Here is a 17,340-nt window from a genome sequence, read left to right as displayed (position 1 = left end):
AATCACTAAGCCTCATGTAGGGGGATGAGTATTTTTTATGGTTTTGAACCATAAAAAATACCAAATCAAAATGGCAAAACCTAATTGACTTTGTACAATATTAAACCATTTCTATTTCAACAGCATAAGAAAATCTATGTGAAGTCACGTGCTACAATTAATATATCTTCCACCAAGACAACATCTTGAACTGAAATAAAAATGTTTTTGACTAAAAAATTTGCGCTGAGTACGTGAGAGTGATACTGATACATTATATTACCTTTAACATTTTCATGATATCACTGCCATGATATAATATTATATTAGACAGTATTGTGTCGGTGCAATTTTATTTCATCACTAAACATTATTATTATTTTGTTTTATATAATAATAGCATAATTAGTATTGTAGTTATAAATATACATTCTATCTGTGATAAATGTGAAAATATCATTCAAAGCATTTTTGTTAGATGTCGCCCCTCATTTCGTTAAGCAGTAATTGAATTACTATATATAGTTTGAACGTCGGTATCTAAGTCATTAATGAGTATTTTAGAATAACTAATAATTAAATATAAGAACTGTTTTATGGGAAACATTTATTAATAATCTTCATTAGTGTGAAAATTCTAAATCTTCATGGGGGTAACATTCCAATATGGTGATAAGCAATTAAGTTTTTTAGAAGATGATTAAGACTAACTCAGTTTTGAAATTGCTAGTCTGAAGAAGTTAAGAGGTTACTTATAATTTGTTGTCAAAATTTCACTTAACACTCAACAATTCACAAAATCTATTTATGCAGATAACGGAAAAATATTATAAGTAATGCAGACGAAATTATCGAGAAAAAAGGCTGCATATTCATTCAGAGTCTAAGATTGACTTCTACTTTTTTCCAAGGGATTTCTGCTTTATATACATCAAGGAAACTGAGGGACTCTTACAATGAAATATTTTTCTCAGAAAAAGAGACGAAAAAATCGACTTTGGAAGGAACAGGCTTCAAGAGTTTCAACAAAGGAGCTGTGGATGAGAAATGCACTCTTTTTTCCTACCTGAGTAACTCATTCGGGAATTATTTCTTTTTGAGGAACTCTCCAGTTTCAAAGAACTATTTATATATAATATCAGAATAGAATATGCGTTGTACACCAAAATATTGAGACACATTATCTTTTCGAGTCTATAATCATCTTGCACTTGATTCCGAATGACAAAATATACTCAGTAGTAATAATGAAATTAGGCGTGAGATTAAAGTGTCCAGCCTTTATAATTATCCTTATAGACTGTATATAACAAAGTCCAACTTATAAATGTGATAGAGATGAGTGATTTCTGCGTTATATACATCAAGGACACTGAAAGATCCTTAATGGAATAGTTTTCTTAGAGTAGGAGACAAAGCAGAGTTCGGCCTTCATTAATTTCAAAGAAGGAGCTGTGGATGGAGGAAGAGAACTCTCTCTGTTCCTAACTGGGTCTTTATGTCGTTTTATGGAACTCCTTAGTTCTTATATGTAGAAGTATACGATGATTCCGTAGAAGATATTGATGAATTTATGTATAGAGACATTGATTAATAAGATCAGAAATAATCACAATTGACTGACATTAAGAGGCACTTGCACAATTAACGATCCTTCCATTAAAGGAGATGAGATCCAAAGAGTGAAGCACTTTTTCAGTCAAGTCCAAGAGATTTCCCGTTAAGAGTCGAGATCAGCAAGCATATGCATTGGATATTCCTATCAACGGGAAGGATGGATGGATATGGATCCATATATCCGATTATTACGTAGGAATCCATCCAAATGACCATAGTTCTAACTCCTCACTTTTCTTACCTCTCTCCTTCTGCTGACTGCTGTACTAATGGAATTCAAAGTCGTACCTACTAGCGTCTATAGGTTTTGTGAGTCAAAAAGAAGTTATTAAGGTGGGTTCAATGAAGTGCATACCAAGGACGCTCTTAATTCATCATAATTCATAAATCATAGCCCATAGGGACTACTGCTATCTTAGAATAAGCAACGAACGCCGGTACCAGAAGGTGGCCTAGAAATTTAGCTTGTTTCTTTTGTTATTGGTAAAAAGTATTAACTAAAATGCTTATTTATCTTGATGAGGTGATCGAATCATCGCTGCTTCAAAGAATGTGTTCCCCTGGATGACGGCACTCCCAAGAACCCTTGCACCAGTTTTCACAGATTTCCATGCTTCAATGTGGCCCAAATCAAGAGCTCCAATCAAAGTGGGAAAAAGCCATTTCAGGATCAAAAGTTAACAAAAAAAGCCAAGTCACAATTTAGAAAATAACTAAAAGTACTGCAGCCTCCATTTCACAGATGATGACTTCATCACCAAGTCGGTCGACAAGCAATATGGCCATGGGTACCAACTATACGTAGATCTAAAACAAAGGTAAGACTGAACAGACTTGTATTACTTATTAGCTAATTTAAAAATTAATTATTAATTTGTAGGGGTTTAAAGATGACACTGTTCTGTCAGTGTGGACAATCTTCCGTCGTACCTCTCCTCCCCTCCAGCAATCCTAGACCTACCAGAGCAGTATCAGTCAGTCAAAGGTTCCAACTCGACTATGAACGTTAAAATGCCTTTGGGATTGAGATGTTCATGAAAGAAGGCGTTGAAACAACTCAGGAGGTATATAAGAAGTTATCTCAGGGGACAGTCCCCTCAAAAATTATCCTTAGTCAAGCCTGAAGCAACAAGGGCCTTGAAATAGAAGATGCCCTCACCTTCAAAGCTTTTAAAGATCATCACAGGATTAAAAAAAGTGCAATTTCCCACTGTCTAATCACAAAATCACAGGGGAAGATTAAATCTCTTACGGAAGTAATCAACATAACTGCATATATTGGATGAAGGAGGAATTGAAGAACAATGAGGCATATGAAGTCATCATGACCTTCTTGCGTAGACTATTCCAATATTCAGACTTGGAGCCAGTTCAATTATCAAAGCTATCTTTTATCACGGAGCAGATGACGCTACTCTTAAGAGCCCAAAGCTAGGAGATACTTACCAGGTCTTCTCTGTGTTCGTCTCCTATGGCAAAACGTAAGCACAGCCTTCTATAACAAAATCTATTTGTTAAATGTCAAGTGTAGTGACTAAAGAGACTGGATTGCCTGTTTCAACTGTTAAATATCTCTGAGCAAGGATAAAAGACCTGGATAGCAGAGAACTCAATATTACTCTCATGATTGATGAAGTGTACTCAGCACAAAGAGTTGAGTTTGTGAGAGGCAAGTTCCTTGGTTGTAAGGACAATCAAACTACCAAAACAGTTTTCACATTCATGATCAAGTCTGCTGGAGGAAAGTATATGAATGTGGTTTCACTCGTCCCACTGGCAAAAATGAATGCAGAATTTATATATAATCAATACACTCCCATCATGAAGACTCTTTATTAAATCAGATTCATTGATGTTGCTGTATCGGTTGACAACCACCCAGCTAAAAAGAATTCCAAACTAAGCTCCTTTGTTGTGGTAAGTTCCAAACCTCAATACCTCACCCACACAACAGCACTAGGAAGGGTTATCTCCTCTTCAACATAAAGTGAATTATATTTACTATGCTGTTTCACATGATTTTTATTTTGAATTCTTACTTATTGTCTATTTGAAGTATGCCTTATTTTAATAGTTCCTATTAAATAAATTTATCTTTGTTAATGAAAAAAATGTTCATTATAACTTATTTCACAGTTTAAATCAGGTAAATTACAAACTAGAGTTTATATTATTGAATGCACGGTAGGCCACACTCTGAGTTGTAAGTTTTGAAGTCCGCCATCCATATAGTAGAGATATGTGCATACTCACAATTTAGTACGTATTTATGCTTCATTTTCACTGCAATAGCACCTATTTTTTCAGGACCTTTTGACAAAATCTCTCCTTTAAAAAAAATAAATCAAGTATAATCGGCGTGCATTCATTTGAGTAATATTTATTTCAGCGAGGGTCATCTTAGTCCTCTAGGAATAGGATCTTTAAAAAGGATTTACATTCTCAATCCTTTTCGTTGCCCAATGGTATGACAGTAAACCCAAGGTTAGTAGAAATAAAATTCTATTTACCTTGATTAAACCATTGATTTATGAGCCGTTTTTAACTTGATTCAAAAATATATTACTTGTATTTAGTTCTTTTTAGGAGAAGGCTTCACGGGAGCTGGGACGTATCTTTTTTGGTGCTCTTTTACCACTCTGCTAGCTTAATTGAATCTAAGAAATATTCATCATTCTTAAAGGAATAAATAATCTATAGATAGTCCCTATCGAAGGCTCTGTGTTTTTACCAATAAACCCTAAATTTGCCAGTTTTCTATTAATTCTTATTTAATATGATACGAATAACAAATGAAATATCCCTCTCTGGATGGCTATGTTTTCTTTAACAAAAGGATATAGATTTGAATGTAACCTTGATATATTGACATATTTTTAAGTTTGTTTTTCTGTTTTTTTCAATTTATTTTAATTTTGTCGTAGAAATACACCATTTGTATATTCCCCGCTAAATTACATTTATTAAATAATTTATTCATCTTTAGCTATTATGACTAACGATGGACAGATAAATTTTCTTATAATCATTTCAATAATTTTCGAGGTATTAAATGTTTGTATCTTAAATTTATAGAAAAGCCCAACACCCTTTGTCGTGAATTGCAATCTTCAATTCAAGGATATATTCTTGCACTTTGATGCCAGTAGAACACATTCTCAATTTAATATTAATTTGGTATCCAAATAAAGGAATGCATCATGCGGTTGTAAAACAGAACTTGTAATCATGGTAAATAGCTAAGAAGATAATAAATGATTTATATAATTTTTAAAGCTAATGAATTATACGAATTAGAACAGTCAAAATATATCAAGTTTTTACCAAAATATGTTGTTTTTTTCTTTGATCAAATGAAGAATAATTGAATGATTTGCTTTATCAGGTGCGTCCCCAGGGGCGCTTTGGGGGCTCGGTTTTTTTGAAAATATTTCAAATACTAAATTTTTGCCCCCAGATCTAAATTTGATTGAATGGCCTTATATTTTTTAGAAAAGCAAGAACATTATTATCGAAAGGAGACATGAGTGAATGCAATTTCTGATCATTTAGTCATAATGGTATTAACTTCGACTAGTACAAACCAATTTTAAATTACTAATTGAATAAGATTTATCCCATTTGTTCAACGTGGTTTATTCATTATTAAGTTGCAACGAATTTAGTAGTTATCAGGTGTATCATAATTATAAAAATGAAATCTATCAAAAGCTGCCGAGGGGATAATCATCTTTGCATTCAATGCTATATCTATAAGTCGGGTAGGAAAAATTTAAATAGTTTGAATTGGAGGTGTGTTGAAAATAGACGTAAAGGCAGAGTTAAAATAGGAACAAACCCAGAGGAGAGATAAATTCCAAATGTTATGTCCTGCTTCTGGAAAATTAAGGCTAAAAAAAATTAAGCATTAAAAATATGATTTTTTCCTCAGTTGAGCTTCCGAGAGCTCTTATAAGGGGTGCTGTTTAAAATTTCATTGTCCTTAGGAAAAATATAAATTTACCCCAAACCATAAGACAAATAAGGAGAAATAACAGTGAACCTCCATCACCAGCGTCTAGTGTGGATTTGAAACTCCACCCAAAATTAGATTTACAAACTCAAGAGAATCAATTTTATTATTTGATTCTGGATCGATGGATGAAAATCGACGAATTATTTATTCAACCAAAAAGTGTTTGGAAATAATGAGCAGATACCAACATTGGTTTGTAGATGGAACTTTCAAAGTTAGTCCGATTATATTTTACCAATTATTTACGGTACGCGTACTAGTCATGGACACAGTAATTACATGTGCACATGCACTTCTTCCAAACAAAAGCCGTGATACATATAGCAGATTTTGGGATCGATTAATGAGGAATACATACAGAATTACATTTTATCGCATCAGTATATTAAATGATTTTGAAAAAAATACGATATCTATTACTAAGGAGGTTTTTCCTTTGACTAAAGTTGTTGGAAGTTTTTTTTTATATTTGGGCCAGTTGTTGTGGAAGCAAGTTCAGAAGTCACGGCTACGACAAATTTATACTGAAAATGAGGATATACGAATTAAAATAAAGAGTCTTATTGCATTAGCTTTCCTACCTCCTGATAGAATAATCAATGCTTTTGAGATCCTCACAGAAACCTTTCATGAGGATCTTAGAGTTATTGCCAATTATTTTGAAGACATCGGTCGAAATATGGAGAGACTAGGAAAGAGCCACGATATCCACTAGCTTTATGGAATATGAATATACAAACAGAAGAAGGTTTGCCTAGAACAAATAACTGTGTAAAATCTTGGCATATGGCTGTCCAGTATTCCATGCACCCTTCACTTTGGAAGTTTCTCCAACCCATCATCAAAGAAAATTTATTATAAGAAGTTGTCTTCCAACAAATTATATCAGAATCAGTTTCTTTGCACAAAAAAAAATAAATATAAAATGAGGCACTAAATAATTTAATTCAAAATATTAATAATTATTTACCAATTCTTAATTTTTTGCGTGGATGCGCGCTAAATATAGAAAAGAATGTATAATTTGAAAATTGAATTTGTCTCAACTTATGATACCGCGAAAGAACTTTGAGGGAAATATCAAGAGTCGTTGACTGCAAATGGGGGAGAAGGAAGTGTCGTTGTGGACGAAAGTTAATCAGAAGATGTAGGATTAAACGAATAAAATGTGTATTATTTTTGCCAAGATCCCTCTGCATACTGAAAAGGTCAAGAGGGGTACGTACAAAACTATAGATGAATAAAATTACGATATTTACAAGTTACAACTAATATTAATACTAATATACCGTGATATACATACATCTAAGTAAAAATACACACCACGCCTGACTTATCAGCTATTACTGATTGATATTAGACTTTTAACCATTATATGTTTCTTAATGCACTTTTATTTTATAATTCGTAACTTCTATAAAAACCATTCAATATAATAGTCAATTAAAGAAAAACATCATTTGGTACAATAATTTACTATCATCCACGAATAATCAAGATTTTTTTTAAAAGTTACTAAATTATGAAAAAAATTCTACATAGATAATTCCATCTAAGTCTTTTACAGGCTTCCGATCCATATTCTTAATAAGAAAAAGACAAAAGCTTATACATTTAACATTAATGATAGAGACTATCCATAGTTTATTTCTTCCTTTAAGAATGTTGAATATTTCTACATTCAATGAAGCTAGCAGAGTGGTGAAAGGGCACCTAAAAATATTCGTCCCAACCCCCGTGAAGCCTTCTCCTAAAAAAAACTAAAAAACTAAATACATGTAATATATTTTTGAATCAAGTCAAAAGTGGCTCATAAATCAAAGTTTTACTGTCATAACATTGGACAACGAAAATGGTCGGAGAATGTAAATCCTTTTTTAAAGATCATATTCCTAAATACGTTATTTGAATTAATACTGAATAACGAATTGTTTTAATAGTCATTGATTATTATTTAATCATTATTGGAATCACTTATGTTGATGACCGATTGTGATTCTAAAACAACAGTGAAACGCAAGGGTTGTGACCATGGAGAAAAGGTGTCTTTTCACTCTTTTCCAAAAATCCTGGACTTCTGTCGAAGTGGTTGCCTTCAATCACACGGAAAAATTAGAAACCCCTTCCAATATACAAAAAATTGTAGCAAGGATTTCAATGATGCTTGTTTTTTAAAATATAAATTTGGGTTCCCGGACTTTATGGAGACAGCGGACTATATGGATACAGTTTTGTATCTATAAATTTTCCTTCTCTGTCCGAAAACGGGAGGAGTTTCTAATTTTTTATCTTAAAGTATGTACTAGGGGGTAACCGTTTTTCGGTAATCTGATTTTCTGTTATGCATTTATGAAAAAAGATATCTTTGAAAAGGTTTTGTCTTCCAATCCCGCTTTTTTAACCTATAGTTATTTGAAAATAACATATTTTTAATAGAAATTATATATCTGTAAAGGGATTGAGAAGTTTCAGTTTTAAAGCTATGGTCGTGAATTTCAAAAGTTTCATTAAGATTCCTTTGTATAATATGTGATATTATATTAATATTGAATAATAAAGGCTGGAATGATAACGTTCATGATTGATAGAAGAAGATGTATATTATTTAATCAATGATGCCATAAGTAATTCTTCTTTTCTCCTCGCACGCTTTTCTATTCTTACCAAAATTATCACCCTTAAATATAATAAACTCTGGCATATTTAAAATTAACTTCTTTTTTAAATGAAGTGGTATTTATCATTATCAAGTAAATCGCTCAATATTAAAAAAATGTTCAAGGCGAATTTTCCTGACACGGAATTATTTTAAGGATAGAATAACAACAACTAGTTTAGCTGTTGAAATAACTGTTTGTTTACACCCGTATATAATATATGAAACTCATAAATAAAATTGATAATATTGTAGAGAAAAACGGGGGCAAGGAGAAGGAAAAAAAAAGATATATGGTGTCATTGTTTAAAATGCTGATGTGATTATCATCTGCCTGTTTTATTATGGTTTTTGAGGGTACAACGAAAGTATGTATTAGGAAAATGTTTAATGAAGATATAATACGTATAATTAACTTGGACGTTTTTTATCCGTTACAGTAGATTTGAAAACGTCACACTCCATGAAATTGTAATTCATTATTAACCTTATTCTCAGAATAGCTAATGAAACGACAAAGTAGAGGATTTCAAAATATATTTTAAGTACCAGGTTTAAAAAAGAAGGCTTTAATTAAATATAATCTACATACTAAAAAATATACCATCATACATTTATGTTAAATATACAAATTAGACAATTGGAATCATATAACTAATAACAATAAATTATATATACAGAATATTGAAATAATAGATTGAAGCAAATAATATTTTCTTGTTCTGACACCGGAATCCAGTTAAATATGTCATAACTTTAGGTTACAAAACACAAGCGAGACGTGGAGTTTAATCAAAAAGATAATCACCCCTATTCTTCATGTGGAAGTTGCTATATACAATTGTGCACATGATCGATATATCTCTATCGAGGAGATCTAAATAATTATTAATAAGAAAGTAAATGTCAAAATCATAAAATTTAGACAATAAATATACTAATAAAAGCTAATTATGCACTAACAGTAGATGGTACAAAATCCAGAGTTACATTTCTTAATTTGGTGTGGATGCCTCAAAGCAAACTGAAAATGATCTTAACTTCACAATTTACTATGGGGGTATTTCTATAAATGGCATCATTTCCAACATCCTCCATTAATTTAATGATGGTTCCTCGGGAATGGACGTGTTTACCCTTGTATTTCTCCATAAATTTTTTGAACGTAGGATGATTAGCAATGGATAAGGTTACATGCAATAAACATCTTTGTGAGATCAAAGTTAAAGTCTGACTTGATGTATTCATCATTAACTTAATTTTTTAGATGAATATCCATGCTCTTGATATGAGATGTGGATAATGAGTGGTGTGTAATTCTAGACAGGGAACTAAACGCACATTTAAATATATAAAAATCTGACAAGCCATCTATTTCTCATCCGCTAAGTATTTTCCAAATTCCTGGGCCTTCATTTTTAGAAATCCAGACAGAAGGCAGCGTTATTTTAGTCATTTTATTCAGTTCTCTATCGACTATCAGTATCTAATATTATATTAATATTGAATATTAATGGCGGGAATGATAACGTTCTTGATATTATTTAATCAATGATGCCATAAGTATATCTTCCCTTCTCCTGGCACGCTTTTGTATTCTTACCAAAATTATCAACCATTTATAATATAAGATAAATACTAGAAGCCGAAGGAGAATAAATAAGTTGTGAACTGCGTGCAAATATAAATAATTCATAGTGATTTGGATGGATCTTTTGGTATTTATGATTTGGATATATTAATTTGCATCCACTCATCCTTTTCGTTCCTAGGAATTCATATTTTTTCCATTTGGATATCCAATAGCCCAATATACGTCTTCTGATCCTCTTATCAACTTCACGTTAAAGGCATCTCGCCTCTTAGTCTTTGTGCCTCACTCGGGGGATAACATGTTATTTAATGAAAGAAGCCTACCTTGTGCAAATTCGCTTCACATCAAGGTCTATGATGTGACTTCTGACCTCGTGAGCCATTGCCTCTATGCTCAAGAATACATAGATTCTTCCAGATCTTTTAAGAGATCATCGTTACTTCTTCATATTTCATACTTCATATAGGAAATATGAAATTCCATAAAACCATTGAATAATCGCTAAAAGATACAGTGAGGTACATTGATAGTTCTCATCCTACATCCACTGAATCTTAATTGAAGTTCTTGAGTCCTTTTATCCTTAAGTCAACTCCACTTCATCTTCTAAGAAAACTATTTCATTGATAAGAGTCGCTGATGCATATAATGCAGAAATGTATGGTCTATATGGATAATCATATTACCGTGACACTTTAAGCCTGCACCTGATTAATTATTTATTTATTACTTGTGAGTCCCTTTTGTGATTGGAAAACAAGTGGAATATTATTCTAGACTTTAAAGATAATGTCCTTCTCTATCTTGATAGTTTTGTCTATTCTATTCTGTTATTGCTTATAAATAGTATTTGGGAACTATTAGTGATTATGTGCTTAAAAATATAAGTGACTTCTTAACTTCTGTAGATTTTATTAGAAAATTTGAATGTTGTCGCAATTTCCAAACTTAATGACTCGGGAATCCTCTTTTAAACAGCTAAATTGCTTGTTAGCATATTGGAACATTACTGTCGATAACTTTGCAAAAAAAAAAAAAAAAAAAAAAATACTATGTGTGCCATACGAGCTAATTATAAGTTGTTTGATCGAAGACAATATTTAAGATGTATCAAAATTATATTACGATTATTTGATTCATTCTGTTTTATTTTGGACTTTCAAATGATATTTCGTTATTGAGATTCTTCTCAGGCAAGTAGAGACATCAAAATCATTCCTATTATTAGTTAAATAACAATTATTGCTCTGTATTACTAACTATTCCATGCTTTAGAAAACTTGATTTACCTAGTACTATTAAAATATATATGTCAATATATCTCTATAGAGAATAATCAAAATCACAAGGCAAAAGAGGCTTATTCAAGGCATCATATTCGGTTATGTTAGCAAGAAATTACATTGAACTCTATTTTTATCATATTTAAGATAATTGACAAATTAAGCTCTTATTGTTATTTTATGTTTTTTCAAATGAGTATTTCAGATTTAGTACAGAATATCCACTTATTCTTAATATATTATTGATACCTTCCCAAAAAATGACGTCACTTGTTCTTTTGAATTTTATATTTATATAGTTAGATGCTTATAGTTAAGTGTGATAATTTTGGTAAGATTAGAAAAGCGTACGAGAAGAAATACTTATGGCATCATTGATTTAATAGCTGATAGAGAACTGAATAAAATGCCTAAAATAACGTTGCCTTCTGTCTGGATTTCTGAAAATGGAGGCCCAGGAATTTGGAAAATACTTACCGGATGAGAGACAGATGGTTTGTCAGATTTGTAGATATAAATGTGCCTTTAGTATTATAATATTATCAACTTTAATCATACCATAAGGTGGTGTAAATGTATTTTACAAACGCTTTTCGGACGATATTGCACTTGGCTGGTTCAGTCGTGAATTATCGTGCGTCGATTATGCTCATAAGAATAAATTAGACAAATTTTTCGTTTTTACTACCTGTAAGAGAAAGCGAAAAATGTGTCGAAAGTGACCAATAAAATTTCCCATATGTACGGAGCCGATACTCTTTCGGTTTATGTTGTACAACAGTGGCTAGAGTAATCCCCCCCCCTCTAAATTCAGCAGTCTACAGTAACGTTAGACACTTGTGATCGAACAGAAGCGACCAGCATTAGTGAATAGGTGAAAAAGACAACGCAAAATCGGACTATTCTTTGATTACGCGCTCGAAGCTCAGAGATTTCGGATGTTATTATGGATAAACCTAACATTCCAGACCTCGACTGTAAGGTCGAGGTCCTGTTAGAATTGGTTGTCAGTTTTTGCCAATAGAAATCCATTCTATGAACCCGCATTATGATATCTGATTCTCGTTGACAAGTTATCGAAAAGAACGGGGCATACTCGGCTTTAATCAGACGATAATAGACTTCTTATTATGCATTGAAATAAAGGGAAATAATTTTATTATTTAATTGTTTATTTTCCGTGTCACTAGAAGTAGTTACATAATTAATATGTACAAGGAAATAATGAAGAGAGTTAACTCCTAATAGTTAATACTGAGTATTACAAGCTCAAACAAGGTTCTTTGAAAGGATTTAAGTGGTGGTCCAAAAAAGGACCGGTGAGAAATAATTCGAGACGTTAAATAAGTTAATTATGCAGACTTCTCAGTCTTTTTGGGTAACAGAACGGCTTGGATGTTGGGAAGGACACCACCTTGAGCAATGGTCACACCAGCCAATAATTTGTTCAGCTCCTCGTCATTACGAATCGCCAATTGAAGATGACGAGGGATTATACGAGTCTTCTTGTTATCACGGGCAGCATTGCCTGCCAGTTCAAGGACTTCAGCGGCGAGGTACTCCATGACAGCAGCCAAGTAGACGGGAGCACCGGCACCCACACGCTCGGCATAATTCCCCTTCCTCAAAAGTCGATGGATACGCCCAACAGGGAATTGAAGACCAGCACGGCTGGAACGAGACTTTGCCTTCCCCTTAACTTTCCCTCCTTTACCACGACCAGACATAACTAACTTTATTTGTATTAAGACTTTAATGAATAACAATGTCAGTACAAGTTGAGTGATAGACTGTATTCTAATAAAGGTGCTGCGAATGAATTTATACTCTAAAAAGAGGATTGAGAGTGTGTGTAACAGAGGGAGAGTTATTTTTATTAACAAAACTCAATCCACATCGCTCTTCTCTTCTTCTTATTATGAATTACACCATTCTCAAGATTACTTTTTGCCTCCTTTCTTTTTCTTGAAATGAATGATCATCTAAAAACAATTCCATAGATTTTGACTTTTGCCATCCCAAAAAATATTAAGATATATTTTTCTATAGTGCATTTTCATAATTGCCGTCACAGGGGGCTTGAAGTTGGTTTTTTTACTACATAAAATGAGCACATTCTCGATTAAATTCCATCGAATGGCTTTATGACACTGGCATTGAATACTATTTGATAGAAATGATAAACACTAATATTAGAATTTAATCAAAGTAATACGTACAAAATCTGTAATAATGGATAGATTTTTATTTTTTTGATCATCTAATGTTTACTGTCTATTACGAGGAATTAGAGGGATATCTTTTTCATGGACAGTAAGGTTCAAGTCCTTTTATTTGTTGATCCCATTTTCACATCTTTCACATCATTGAGTCACACGGAGCTAAATCAGGTGAAAAAGGTACTTGATCGATGGTATTTATTACGTGTTTGGCTTTGAATTTTAACATAGTCGTGGTGGCTATATGGTATGGGTCGTTATGGTCGTGTAAAATCCACGAGTTGTTCTTCCATAATTCTGGCCGTTTTTGACGAATTTAGTATGCCCAAATACTACTATTTGGGCAAATAGACTGATTGTCCCCTTTGGGAAGAATTCATGATACACCAGACCGCAGATATCAAAGAAAAAATGAGCATGTCTTTGCGATCTCACATCCCTCCTTAAACGCTTTGTACCACTCACATGCATGGGTTTTTGATAAAACTGATTCAACCAAAAGCTTTTTCTAACATTGTCTACGTGTCAGCACGTGAAATTTCGTTCGGAACACAAAATTTAAGGCCAAAATTTTATTCAATGTAAAAATCGTGGAGCACTAGTGAAGTAGTCTTACTTATACAGCTGTTGGAAGCAATGTGATCAACAGATCGCATTCAAACATGGTATCATAATGAAATACAATGCTGCCGACATAAAAAAAAATGTTTTTAAATCCCTTCAGCGACGACAATTTAAATTAACAATTCACGGTACTTGTTTGACAGAATGTACATACTCTAAGTCTCCTCTACGCCATTCACTCTCTTTCATGTCACAACACATGTGGCCAGTCAACGGAAAAACAAGATATAATAATTAGTGGCGGGACAATTAATCGGAATCGGATGTTTTTTCTGGAATCGGAAAAATAATGTTTAATTTTCAATTCCGATTCTATTTATTAATGGTATTTAACTATTTATTACTTTTCTAATTTGCGAAAAAAAAAATAATAATAATAATGATAATAAAAATAATATTTAATTTTTCATATTTTTTTCCAAAAAATTTATTTTTCAATGAATGACAATGTAGTTTTGAAATTTTTCTCTTAAAAATGTAATATTTGATTTTTTTTTCAAATAATTTTATATTAGAAATGTAATTTAAAAAAAAAATATATTTTTTTGAGAACAACTGGGGATTGTGGAATTTTTTTTCTAAAAAAATTTATTATTTGTGGATTTATGAAAAAAAAATTTCCAAATTTTTTCTAAATAGTTGTCGATTTTTGAAATTTTTTAAATATTAAATTGTATATTTTAACTTTAATTTTGAAACTTTTTCAATTTTTTTTTGGAAAAAAAATTAAACTATTTTCCCTTAAAATATATTCATATAGGCCCTTGATAGCAAAAAGGTATTTTTAACTATTATCTAAAATATTAAAGAATTGGAATTGGCATCGGGGATTTTTACTAGAATCGCTTCATAATCGGCATCGGATCTTTTTTTTTAAATGTCCCATCACTATTAATAATTTTCTCAATATTAGGTATTCGTATCAGGTAAATTAGAAAATTGCCAAAATTGATTTTCAAAATAATGTGATATTGATTTACTTGACAGGGGCTATCGGGGCCCATATAACTTTTAATCAAAGTAAGGCCCTAAACTATATCTTAAAAATTTGAGTATCTTAACTTATCTCAGTAATTGCATAATAAGCCTATAATTTAAATATATGAAGTTCAATAACCACTTTGAATTTTCTTCTTTTCAAAAAATTATATTCAAGATTGTTTTTATGTTGATGCACGAAATATATTATCTAAATTTAATGTCATTTTTGTAAAGAAGAAATGATAACAAGGAGAAGGCGGGAGCGATACTTAAGGTATAACTGAATTAAGACGCTTGTTAATATCAGCTACCTGTTCTATGATTTTTGTGGGAGAAATGAATTACAGCTATAAAGAGGAGAACTTCTACATTTAAAAGTACATTAGCATTAAATTTAAATTTATATATATATATATATATATATAATTTATGCATTTTTAAAACAATTTACGCTAAAGATAGGCGAGAATGCTTGTAATTTAGAGGGCTATTTAATAATGAAGCAAAGAGAAGAAATAGTATAGACAACAACCGTTTTTATTTCTAAACTTAGTTTTTTCATGAGAGAAATGACATCCTTAGAGATAAATAAATAACTAAATAACTAATTTCATAGAGCATGAGAAGAAGGTGGGACTAAGGGTACTACATAATTGTTTACGACTGTTTTCAAAATCAGTTGCCTATTATAAGCAGGATAAAATGTATATTTGCTATAAAGAGGAGAGAGAAGCTTCAACATTTAAAAAAAATAATATTAATGCAGGAAAAATATGTTATAATTCTCAAGGTTAATAGAAATGCAAGGTTAGTCCATCATGTAATCGTGATTGCTAAAATTTTCAATTTGATGTACCTTACCGACATCTGGGGAAGACAAACAGATTTTGAGGCCATAACAAGGCTATATCAACAGCATATAATACTAGAAATTATACGATTTATAGTAAAAGTATATAAGGAAGTATTATGGAAGTTATGGAACAACCTTGTATTTTTATTAAACAGAGCATTAGTCCACTCAAGAAATCCACAGTGCGCTCACATTCAGTTACTAATTTTGTGAGAACGCTCTCGCTCCCGCTGGTTTTTGAAAGCAATGGCTGCGCTTCCGCTCAAATAAAAATGAGAGTTGCTCATTTTTCACCTTGTATAGAAGTATTTTAATTTGACAACTCTTTATGATTGCAATTAATTTCTTGAAATTTTTATATATTATTTATTCCAAAAGATGATGAGAAATAACGCACAAGCAGGGTTGTAAGCGTTCCGTTCAATTTGGATGCGCCAACTACGAGAGATAGAAACAAAGAGAGAGAAAAAGAAGAAAAAGAAAATATATATTTTACAATTTGTAATAGCATTACGCCTCATGCCTCAAACTGTATAAATAAATTATTTCAAACTTCATGGACAAAAGAAGACTCGTTGTATACCCGTAGTGAGTAGGGGATGCCAAAAAACGGACATTCATAGGAGTCCTCGGAGCAAATCTTTTTTCTTTTTCTCTGTCTTTGTTTCTATCTCTTCTAACTAGAGCTTACGAATACTTATGGACTTTTATTATAAGATCAATTCAAAAGTGAGTTTTTTCCTTGAAATATTGTCGTGGCCTTATCTTAAATTGACAACAATATAGAAGATCGTTTTTGGGAAAGCTCTTTTTTTAAAGTTAAAGTTCATACTTTCAGCTATCAAATGGAATACTTTTAAGCTTTTTGAATCTATTTGTCTTAAAGCTATGAGCCTCTGAAGAAAAAAACCCATATTTGCCAGTTTAAACAAAGATAAATCGAGTTAAAAGTATGATGCACCCATTTCAGAAATGTTTTTAGAATATTTTAACATTCAGTCTTAAAATATATTATCAAAAGTTATCCTCATCTTCAACACCAAGGGTTTAAAACAGCTTTGAACCTTAAAAATAGCCAAACATAACAAAAAATGTTTGGCCTTTTTGCAAAGGCCACGAACTATGAGAAAAAATAAGGGCATATTTGGAATCAAGGGATCAAACTCTACTAAATAGAACATATACTATTTTTGCTGGGGGACAGTATAATTAGTTTGAGGTTGAATACAGGGTTTAAAAGTTTTTGAACTTATACTTGCGTGAGATTTTGAGATCTTGTGTCAATTTATTATATACAAAAATAATAAAATTATTTCAGTTCGGAAAATTCGTTAAAAAAAAGATTTATCTTCCAACGTAATCTCCACAAACGAAGGAGCTGGCGGTGTCTCTGAGAGAACTGACGTCGGAGTCTTCTTAGAGTGGCCAGCTACATGAGAGATATAGATACAGCATAAAAAAAAATCATTTTTTTGTAATGTTATCTCATAAGATGCAGAAACGAAAAAAGTAATACAAA

At 31.8% G+C, this 17,340-nt stretch overlaps 1 protein-coding gene and 1 long non-coding RNA gene across 2 annotated transcripts; one reads left to right on the top strand and one right to left on the bottom strand.

The window, feature by feature from the left end:
* Window positions 1-24: 24 nt before the first annotated feature.
* On the top strand, window positions 25-3,708 carry LOC121119228 (uncharacterized). Its single transcript, XR_005864712.2, has 2 exons — window positions 25-2,414; window positions 2,477-3,708. It is a non-coding gene; the product is annotated as an uncharacterized lncRNA (long non-coding RNA).
* An 8,590-nt stretch (window positions 3,709-12,298) lies between these two features.
* LOC121120218 (histone H2A) lies at window positions 12,299-14,254 on the bottom strand. The gene is made up of 2 exons (XM_040715059.2): window positions 13,364-14,254; window positions 12,299-13,307 (listed from the first exon to the last, which is right to left on the bottom strand). The coding sequence occupies exon 2, from the start codon at window positions 12,869-12,871 to the stop codon at window positions 12,497-12,499; it is 375 nt and encodes a 124-aa protein (XP_040570993.1). The 5' UTR covers window positions 12,872-13,307; window positions 13,364-14,254; the 3' UTR covers window positions 12,299-12,496.
* Window positions 14,255-17,340: the final 3,086 nt, after the last annotated feature.

This window comes from Lepeophtheirus salmonis, chromosome 6 (assembly GCF_016086655.4).
Source record: "Lepeophtheirus salmonis chromosome 6, UVic_Lsal_1.4, whole genome shotgun sequence".
Lineage (NCBI taxonomy): Eukaryota > Metazoa > Arthropoda > Copepoda > Siphonostomatoida > Caligidae > Lepeophtheirus > Lepeophtheirus salmonis.
The sequence above is the reverse complement of the archived record's forward strand: the minus strand, read 5'-3'. Positions and strand labels throughout refer to the sequence as shown.

Coding starts and splice junctions, on each gene's coding strand:
- LOC121120218 (XM_040715059.2), bottom strand. CDS start 12,871: ATGTCTGGTCGTGGTAAAGGAGGGAAAGTTAAGGGGAAGGCAAAGTCT.